At 39.5% G+C, this 11,024-nt stretch overlaps 1 protein-coding gene across 3 annotated transcripts in view; it reads left to right on the top strand.

The window, feature by feature from the left end:
* Positions 1-11,024, top strand: part of CARF (calcium responsive transcription factor) — a 98,009-nt gene that overhangs the window by 29,397 nt on the left and 57,588 nt on the right. For 2 of the 3 annotated variants that reach the window (XM_019523493.1, XM_019523495.1), the window contains 2 exons: positions 2,698-2,827; positions 4,333-4,417. In XM_019523493.1, coding sequence (XP_019379038.1) covers positions 2,698-2,827; positions 4,333-4,417 — 215 coding nt within the window. Of the gene's footprint in view, positions 1-2,618; positions 2,828-4,332; positions 4,418-11,024 lie in introns of all 3 variants that reach the window. The other variant, XM_019523494.1, reaches the window with a different exon arrangement.

Below are 11,024 nucleotides of genomic sequence, written 5' to 3'. Positions count from 1 at the left end.
ATTTGGTGTGCAAAAGATCCCTGTCACATGGTCCACACCCTTCATGATTTCATAGACCTCTGTCATATCCCCCCTCAGCTGACTTCTTTCCAAACTGAAGAGTCCTGGTATTTTCAGTGTCCTGGCATAATAACTGTTCTGCACTCATGATCATTTTGGTTGCCCCTCTCTATCTTTTCTAGTTCTTTTACCTCCTTTTTGAGATTTGGCTACTAAAACTGCACATAGCATTCAAGATGTGGGCGCATCATGAATTTGTTACAATGGCATGATGACGTTCATTGTTTTGCTTTTTATACCCCCCCTTAATGATGCCAAAAGTTATTGGCTTTTTTTGGTTGCCACTGCACAGGTTTCTTTTTTGGTTGCACTCCAAGGTTTCTTTCCTGAGTCAACAGCTAATTCAGGACCCAGCACTGTGTGTGTGTAGTTGAGGTGGTTTTGCCCCCCACCCTCCATTATTTTGCATTTATCGATATTGAAGTTCATCTTCCACTTTTTCTGCCCTCTCACTTAGAGTGGTTAGATCTTTCTGCAGCTTCTCTGTCAGCTTTGGGGCTTAACTACCTGGAATAATTTGGTGTCATCTGCAAAATTGGAGATTTCACTGTGCACCCCCATTTCCAAGTCATGAATGAAAATGTTGAACAATGTAAAACCCAGCATGGATCCCTATAGGTCCACTTTTGATTTCCCTCCAGCCTGAAAAGTGACTATTTAGCCCTGCTCTTTGCTTCCTATCTTTTAACAAGCTCTCAAGCCACAAAAGAACCTGCCATCCAATCCCATGGCAACATTAGTTTGGGGTTTTTTTGTTTGCTTTTTTAAGCCTTTGATGAGGGACCTTGTCAAACTTTTTCTGAAAATCCAAATATATTATGTCAACTAGGTCCCCCTTGTCCACATGCTTGTTGACACCTTCTACAAATCCAGTAGATTGGTGAGGCAGGATTTCCTTTTACAAAAAAAATGCTGACTCTTCCCCAGCAGATCATACTTGTCCATGTGACTGCTGATTTGATTCTTTATTATATATTCTATCAATTTACTAAGAATGGAAATGAGACTCGTTAGTCTGTAGGGTCCCAGCAGCCCTTTTTGAAGATTGGGTGTTATGTTGGCACCCTATCGGTCCTCTGGCACAGAAGCCATTTGTAATGATAGGTTACATACTATTGTCAGCAATTCTGCAATTTCTCCTTTGAGTTCCTTTAGAACTCCTGGGTGAATGTCATCCAGTCCTGGTGACTATAATAATATTTAATGAGACCTATGTACTAGAAAGGCTTGATTTGGCTTGGGAAGTTCCCCAGCTTTTTCAGTAAACACTGATGCAAATAATTCATTTAGCTTCTCTGCTATGACCTTATCATCCCTGAGTGTACCTTTTACCACCGGGTCATCTAATGGTCCCACAGATTCTCTAGCTGACTTGCTGCTCCTAATGTATTTAAGCAGGTTTCTATATTAGCTTTAGCATATTTTGCTAGACACTTCTCAAATTTGTTTTTTGAGTTGCTTTATGTCATTTTTGTGCTTGATGTGCCAGAGTTTGTGAGCTTTCTGGTTTTTCTTACTTGCATATATCTGTTTTTTTTGAAGGATGCCTTTTTGCATTGAATGGCCTCTTTAATTCTGCTTTTAAATCATACAGGAGTTTTATTGGTCCACTTTGTACCCTTTTTGATTTGTGGCATATAAACCTTTCCTGAGCCTCTAATATGGTCTGTTTAAACAGCTTCCAAACTGCTTGCAGACTTATCTACCATCATCTCTATCTGAAAATAATATTTTTGCTCTTTCTATTTGTGTGTGTGGTAGTAATAAAACCCCTCCCGACTTTGCCAGGGATTTGAAGACTTAATCATGTTGTTAAATGCTTTGATGACAAAAAGAGCTGCGAGTGTATTATCACTTTCACATGCAAATTACTCTAATGACCCACCATAATTAATGTACAGTGCAGATGCCTTTGCTCACTTAAATGGAATTATCTAAGGTCTTTGCCTCTCCATTTTTTTTTGGTATTCTTTTTTATGAGAGAGACTGCTTTTAGCGTCTTAAGGCATTCATATTACGAAGTGAACTAGTGTGTAACAATCAATGTGTAATGGAATCCTGATACCCTTTTGTTAAAATGCAGGACAGATTTTTTGTAGTAAGTTGTATGCAATTATTTGCTTTGTTATGCAAAATTAACCTTCTATAATGGGGTTACCAAATACAATAATATAAGGGTATGGAGACTGCACACATTTGGAACAGTTTCAAATGGGCACTAGCTGTTATGTTTCTTTTATTGTGGGCAAGCCAGGAACAGTGCAGATGTTGCAAAAACACTCCAGCTTTTAACATGATTTCATTCAGGGTTTAAGTTGGAGCAGTTTTGAAACATTTTATCATTCCCATCTTGTCCACATATAATAAAAAGAACATAATAGCTTCAGTCCTTTTGAAATGGCTCCAAATGTACACGTCTGTAACCTAATATTAAACATCTACATTTGTATACACCTCCCTAGACTTCATCAGTAATGATACATAATTAATTATTAACTCCAGAAACTGCCACCTCCATAATCTTGTTTCATGTGCAAAAATGTTTACTTTCCCTACAGATCAAGATTAATCAGACCTTGTCATTTTCCCATTCTGTGGTTCAGTTATTAAATGGGAGGATTTTTTATTTTTGCAAAGATGTTTCAGAAGATAAACGCAATGCTGGGAACTTACAGACTGTTGCAGTGGCTGCTATTGCAGATGGTACAAGCAGTTATATCCTTCATCCTCACGCATCCCTCACAGTCTCCAAAAAGACAGGTTCCAGGTAGGTCAGAAGTTAGACAGCTACCACTTTGTATCACTAATGCCTCTACAGTTAGTGTTTTTCATTAATTAAATTTATGTTTTTGTGCAGAACTATCACAGAGTTCCCCCCTTCTTCTTCCTCCCCCTTTCCCCCTTCCAAGATATTAGTCTGTTACTACTATTGAGTGACATACAAAAGGTTTCGATATAGCAGGTAAGAAATGTCTATAAATCTGACCGTGAAAGAGAGATGGATGTTAAATGTAAATAGGCATGTAGTCTGATCTCAACAGCAGTGTACTCCGTTTTGACCATTAAAGTTATTCCAGACTGATATTTGTGTAATGAGAATAGAAAATGGTCCAGTGAGTGAAAAAGAGCAGTGGGAGTTTGAGGGAATACAACTCCTTGTATTTGCATTGATTTTTTTTTTTTTTTTTTTTAATGGATCATAGGTAAGAGCTTGATCTTAAAATGGATTTTCAAAGATCTAGTCTGACTTACATCTGTTGTGTTCCAGTACACTGATAAACTTTGTCTAAAGTCTCTAGTTGAGAGAAGTTTAGTATTTTTCTTTATATAAAATTTTCTTTTTGTTTTAGAAAAAAGAAAAAAAAACTTATAAATATTAATTTAGATTTCTTCCTGGTCTTTCTTCCCTATCTGGTGAGCACGTTATCTTACAAAAATATTTGATGAAAACAAAAAAGACGTAGAAATTTACAGTAATCTTAACCGTGTAAAGTAACATTTATTTTACATATTGAGTACACTGAAGACTTCCATAAAATATAAGGAAATATTTTGTGAATGGATGCTTGGATTCATTTTTGAAGTTTTGAAGATGTTAAATATTAAAACTCCCAAGAGTTAGGCAGGTCTGCAGCTTGATTTTTAGGGTATGGTGATTAACTTAGGTCTTTGAATGGTAAGACAGATGCAGGTTTTAGGGGGCTGGAAATATTCCCTTAACAGATGTTGCATCTCACTCCTGAAGGAAGCATGGAAACGCGATTCTCAATTTAAACGCTTGATTCAGTCTCCAGAGTTCTGCTACAAATGTCAGTAAATCTCCAACAAAATTGGTCAGTTTGTCTTAAAAGCGTTCTGGCTGTGATTTATTTATTTATTCGTTCTATCAGCAAACATTATGAAAAAAATCTAGTATTTGCCAGTGAAGCTAAAAAGTTCTAATACAAGGATATACTTCTGTGCTTTTATTGAATGACAGCTTGGGTGAATACAAAAGTCAGTTGTAGCTTAAATATGGCATTGTTGGTTATATAATTGTTAATTATTTTAGCTGTAACTTGCAGAAAAATATATTATGAGAAAAAATATCAGCTGTTTTAAAAACAGTTGCCAAAGTCATGGGGGTGGCTACCATGACTACAGTTTCATGATAAACATTAACCATAGTCATAATGCAATGATAGAAAACAAAGGAATTCTATATTACCTGTAGCTTTGATTAGATGTTGCTCTCCTTTCCTGGTTATCTATGTTGTTGAATTTTCTTTTCAGGATGGTGGAAGACCCCTTTCCTGTCCCTCTTCAACCACTGCCCCCAAACACTCCTGCATGGGCTCGTCGTCTCAGGCACTGCGAGGTGGGCTGCAAACAATCCTAACTTTTTCAGTTCATCTAAACTGAGGAATACCCAAAGAAAAAAAATGTTAGATGTAGAATTTTTTTTGTGTTTTTAAATTTCACAACTATATTAAAAATGTCTGGTGAGTTTTTAAAATGGAAATGTTTTAGAGCCATTCATGAGTGTTGTGCAAACTCAGATGCTTATTCAGATATTGCTTCTTTTTATTTTATTGAATAATCCATGCATTAAAGTATTTCTTCCTGAGGGCCCAGTTCTGCAACTGTATGTCGCTAACTATACCTTTGTGAGTAGCCCTGTAGCAGTTGAGTTCAACCTATTTACAAAAGTAAAAAAATTCCCTGAATGGTTGCAGGATAGAGCCATTTGTATAAGTACTCTAAATGATCTGAGATGTTTGAAAAGTATCTTGTAATTTTGCTTAATGGTACTCCCCACAGACGACACAGTTTGCTTGTTTGTTTCATTAATCAAAAGGATTTTCTTACTTTATCACAGATATTTTCCTCCTTGAAGTAACTAGACAGCTGTTTGCTACGTCAATCATTTTGAAAATGTGGTTGCAGTTTTGCAACAGTTAATTCCTTTATGTTCCTCAACATTTCCCAAAATTCAGGAAATTATGTATTCCTTGTTGTTCAGTATGCAGTTCTTAACACTTGCATACCATTTTCTGGTTAGTTTTATAACTATAGGTTGAATGCTTGTCCCTTACTCTTGATCCCTAGACTTAAGCCAGAGGCTTCCTGATGCCAGGCTCTCTCATTCTCACAGGTCTTTGGTCCTGTGCAGTTCCTGTTTGTGTGAAAGGATAACTACTACTTATGGTGAAAGGCTGCACCTTGCATTAAAGTTGCTTTTATAAATACTTACAAGGTGTTAATAAATGATTGATTATTGTAAACAAATGGCTACTTGTTAGAGTTCAGGGATCAATCCATTTCATATAATTATTTAATTCCTTCTATTGTGTTTGTCATGAATATGCTATTCTTGTCTGTAACACCTGTTCAGGCTTGTAATACCTATTTAATCATTTAATCTTGCTCTTACTTTTTTTAAGTCTTTTATATAAAAATAAAGTGGCAGATAGGTATCTTTCTCTCTGTTGGGTCCTTTAAAAAATCTATGTAAAAGTCGCATTAGCATAGTGTTCAGGTACCATAGTGTTCTGATGTCTGCTGCCCCTGCTTCCTGCCCCCCCACCCCAAAATAAAAATAACCATAAAAATTGCATTCAAATTGTATGCAAAATTGACTTATAAGTGGGCCCCGACAATCCAGTAGTAATCATGCTGCAACCCCTGCAGAAACATTGAACAGACTAGTACTGCAAATGCTATCACATCTGGTGGGAAGGCTGGGGAGTTGTGTTGTCTCCTTCCCCTAAATTTTGAACCTGAAAATGTGAGGTTGCCTTCTTGGAACAATACAGTAGTTGCTGCTTAATTTTTATTTTTCTTTAAAAAAAAAAAACAAAAAAAAAATCTGCCACTGCTTAAAGGGGCAGTTCTACTGTGAGGGTGTAAAATCTGTACTACTCAACAGAACTATTGTGTGCGTGTATTCAGAGGTATCTTCACCTCTTAGTAATAGAAACTTTTTTTTTTTCTGATTTTATTTTATTTTTTTCTTGTTCCTGTTTGTCCCTCAGAGCCAACAGGGCTAAGGAGAAACTAGCTGAATTCCATTCTGTATGTATCACCAGCTGACACGTTTTATTAAACTCCAGATGTTTGCACTGTGTAAATCCACTAAAGGCAGTTGGGTTGTACTGATGTCACCAAGGATATAGTATGGAGACAATGGAGTTTTTTGGGGGTGTAAGCTGTTCCCTCCTGTCCTGCAGAAACTTAATGGTAAGGTAAAAAGAATATGGGCTGAGTTTGTAGGACTGTTAAGTTTGAGAGGGAACTTCTTTTTATTTCAGAGTTGAACATGCTTGCAGCAGAAATCCTTGAACCCAAAACAGGGCACCCATCAATTCCATTTTTTCAGTCACTTGACGGGCTAGAACCAGATTTAAACAATGTCAGACTGTGTGTGTAGGCTGAGGGGGAAGAGAGCAAGTGAATGCAGTGGCAGTATGCCATTGGCCATGTATAGGAACTGGCACGACCATGAATCCATGGTTTCTTTGAATAGTAGGCTCAGCCCTTAGCAGTCAGTAGCATTCTTTTGCTCCAAAGGGTGAAAGGTAATCTGGCCAGTGCTGTAATGCTGATTTTTAGCAGCAAAAGCTTCACTTTTTGAGAGATATAAAGGAATCCTGATAACAGTGTTCTCCCTGAGCCTACTTGAATTATTCTGCCCATATCTGCTCTACACACACAACTTGCCTTAGGGTGCCATGTGTGCCACAAGTTGGCTTGAGATAAGGCCATCTTTGTGTGGCATATCAGGAAGGAGACAGGTTAGCACAGCAGCAGGTAGAGCAGGAAGCAAAATAGCAGATCAGGTAGGGATCATAAGCAAAACTATGATCATATAAGATTTTATATTCATTTCACTGAAGTGAATGGTGTGGAAAAGGGGAAGAGCTGATGCTTTGCTTGGAAATAAGACAGGCAAACAGTGTAGTTATCTATCTCACAATGATTGGCTGTTGACATGTATATCTCCCCCCTGCAGCCCCTTCTTCCCATCTCTGAATTAGAGACGATCTTCCAATAATTAGATTCTAGACATGAAGAATTATTACAAACTTGCACATTTTCCATGTATAGAATCTAATTATTGAGGGTTGTCTTAAATTCAGGGTCATCTTAGAAATTATACTATATTTACTCAAATCTATTTAAAAATTGCCCAAGTCTATGGCAGCCTTTTGACCCTTTTCAGCTTTATCATACAGCTGATTAAGTGATTTATTTTGAAGCAAACAACTTTATTTCCACAGAATAGTAAGGGAAAACTGGGGTTCAAAATATGACAAAATATTTCACTTACATTTTGAAATCACTTGAACTTTGAGTTGCTTCCAAAGGGTGTTTAAGCCCATCATTTAAACATAAACAAGTTCAGTCATTTTGCAAGTCATGAAGGAGAGAAAAACAGCTTCTGAACTTGAGGGGGGTGAATTTGTAATTACAAATTTTGTTGGAGGATTTTGTGGAATGCCACCTTTTTTTTGTATAAATGCTTCCAAGTTTGGTATTATTCTTGTTCATCTCTGTATAATTTGCATTTTCAGCTTGTCAAATTATTTCACTCTTGATATTTGCAACATGGCTGGTCATGTATAAACAGAAGCTGTGGTAGGTAAACACCTACTCTATCAAGTATTTGACCCTGGTATTACAGAGCACCCTCTGGAGTGAGGGAGAGTGCTCAGGGACCACCCTTTTTGGCCTCTGAGAGTACCACCTTGCCCCCCTGAAGCCACTAGGCTTGGCTTTTAGAGCAGAGGACCCCAAGCTCCTTCCAGCTTTGAGAATCTTGGCATTTTGGTTCCTCACTCTCCCTGGTTCTCCATGGTCCTGACTCAAGGAGCTAGCATCTAGTTTCTCTCCTGAGAGAGGGGATTTACCTCCTTGCAGGAATTGAGTGCAGCCAAAAATTCCAAGCAGCACAGAAGCCAGTCTCTTTAATAAAGGCGTTTGTTGGGGCGAGGGCCATCCAGCCAGTGGTTCTCTACCTGCTCCAAAGGGGTTAAGCAGTCCCTCTATCCCCAGTCCAGTCCACACAGCCCCAAGCATCCCCAAAGATACTCAGTTGTTCCCTTTCCAACTCCCCAAAGCTCCTTCACTTCTCTGTCCTCCAGTCTTTCTGGCCAGGAGCTGACAGGTTGCCTTTCCTGCTCCCCCATCTGCTCCTCCATTTTCAATTTTATTTCCTCTGGACACTTCTTGGATTAATATGTCAGCAAAACCTTTTAAAACTTGATGCAAAGGGTCCACCTCGTCTCATCCTGCATGTAGGCAGCCCTGGCACGTAACCCTTTTTCTTTGCACAGGAAATTGAATTATAGATGTTTTAACAACATGAACACAGTTAACACATAAATATCACAATAAAATTTATAGTCCATCACACTTGGCTTTTGTTGTTAATCATTGTAAAAGTGATTCTGATAAGAAATTGCCTCCTACATATATTAAAGCACAGAACTGTGTCCAGTAACGTGATGGAGAGTGGGAGGATGTGAATGAGACACTAACCCTGAGTGTAGATGTTGAAGGATGTTGGGTGGGGGGAATGGCATCTTGACCCAGGAGCTTTTGCCACAGCAGACACAGTCCTCTGCCCAATAGTATGTCTTAGGGGGCTGTGAAATGGAGTACATGGGGCATGAGTTTATGAAAGCTTATGCTCTTTCTGTATATCTTAGTTAGCTAGTTTGAGGTACATAACTACCCTGCCTTCTGCCGACTCTAGACTACCCTGACTGACTAGCTTTCTATCTTTTTAAAAGTCACTGCCATAGACCACTTGATTAAGTTGCCTTCTTAAATGCATGTTTCTGGTAATCTGATAAAATCGGAGCAATCTTTGTACGTAGGCTCAGTCCCCTCTCTAATCCTCTTGAGAGAAACAGCAAATTCATCTGGTGTTGCTGTTACTCCTTGTGTTATGGTGAAGTTTTGACTATTTTAAAATGGCTACAAGACAGTAGATTATGTATATCTGTACAATCCTGGGACAAAAGACTGTTTTCCCTGTACAAATGCAGTGCCTGTTTATAGCCTAAAAGCAACTTGCCTAAGGAGTTACAAAAAACCTGGTGGAGCAGAGAACTGAACTTTGGTTTCCAAAGTCTCAGACTAATATTCTAACTACCAAACTGTCTTTCTTCTGTGTTTCCTCTATTATATGCATGCTTTTGTAACCTTCGGTTTGGATTGTTGCTGTGGATTCTAGATGGGGCTATCCTTAAAGACTTAGAAACTGAATGCAGAATACATACAATCACCAATTTAAAGAGCAGATCTGGTTGCAGGGAGCATGTTGTCCTAACTTCTGCAGATTGAGTTCTGTTTCATTTCTTGGTGCAATACAAGGTATTTTGTGTGTTCAACAGAACCTTCTGTGCTGTGGGTCCTCCCTACACAAGGTTCTCTGAGGCGTTGCAGTGGTTTAAACAGAGCCTCCAGCATCTGGGCTAGTAATACCCATGATTTGAACAGAGGAGCAAGTCCAATTTATAGATTTTTTCAGGGCATGGAATAAGGATTACTTTTTTTCATGTTTCCCTGATGATGGTTGTAGGAATGGGTTTATTACAAGCTTGAGGTAAGTTGTTCAGTATTTTATTTTCTAGCATAGGCTTGGGTGCTGAGTAAAAAGATACAAGATTAGATGACATGAGAGCTAAACTGCAATAAGCATTTAGATGTAACACATTCCCTGCTGCTAACAGACAGATCTGCTCAGAGTAGGTTTTCATCAAAAATGGTCTAGAAGAGCAATGCTACTGTTTTAATTCACTGTGACCATTTCACACATCTATTCCCATCCCATGGTAAGCAGAACTTAGTGGGGCAGCATACCTCTGAGTAAAGCAGGGTTAAATTAGTATGATTTAGCTTCTGTGGGACACTTACCTGCCTGTACACCAATGCCAGGAACTCAGGGAATAAACAGGAGGAACTAGTCCTCCTGCTAAACAAGAGTGACTATGACCTCATAGGGATAACGGAGACCTGGTGGGACTCCACCTATGACTGGGCCACAGGTATAGATGGCTATACCCTGTACAGGTGAGATTGTACAGATAAAAGGGGTGGGGGTGCTACAGCTACACATCCCTGCAAATTGACATTGGCAGCCAGGAAGGATGACTGGAGTCTCTGGGTTAGAATACGTGGGGAATGTGGCAGGCCATTAAGGGGGTGCTCCTGCACTAAGCCACCCACCTCAATGTGCCTGACCACCTTCCAGGCTGAGTGCCTCCCTGGAGGCACCTCGCATCTGGCCGACCCCCTTCCTGGAGCACACCTGCTAGCCTGGGGGTACAGATGTCACCACCCAGGGATGGGCTTGATTCTGGCACTGCACCCCCTGGGAAACGCAGGCCTTGTAGTCCTCGAGGGTACTTGACTCACTTCAAGTACTTGGGGTGCTTCCCTCAGTCGGAAGCACAAGTAGTGGTATCCCTTAGCCAAATCAAGGGGACCCAAGGCATAATCTAGACCTACTCCCAATAAATCTCCCATGCTAGGTACAAAGGAGAACTTTATTGGTTACTAGGAGTAGGGTTCGAATAGGGTACAGAGTTGAGTAGTATCAGATAAATCCCATAGAGCAAACAGGGTGGCTGGAGTAGCCTTTGATCACACATCTGAGTTACTGCAAGTTTATATATCTAGTTAGATCTCAGGTAGCTTACTTACAAGTATCATCCAGAGGCAGGTGGAGGTTCCCTCTGGAGGCAGGCAGCTCATTGATCATGAGTTTTGAGAGAGAGAGCAAGTTTCAGATGGTCCAGCTCTTCTCTCTCTCTCTGAGTTTTCCTCATGGTTACTGCTCCTCTTTCTGGGCAGTCCTTAACTTATATAGCCCTTATGACCTCATTTACCTGGTCCAATGGAGGCCAGCAGCTGTTGGCTGTCAGCCAACCAATTTGAAATGCATCACTGGTTGCTGGGCAGACTGGCAGTCTCTA

Source organism: Gavialis gangeticus, unplaced genomic scaffold (assembly GCF_001723915.1).
Source record: "Gavialis gangeticus isolate Ggan-Ray unplaced genomic scaffold, GavGan_comp1, whole genome shotgun sequence".
Lineage (NCBI taxonomy): Eukaryota > Metazoa > Chordata > Crocodylia > Gavialidae > Gavialis > Gavialis gangeticus.
Note: the sequence above shows the minus strand (reverse complement) of the source record. Positions and strands in the feature narration are given on the sequence as shown.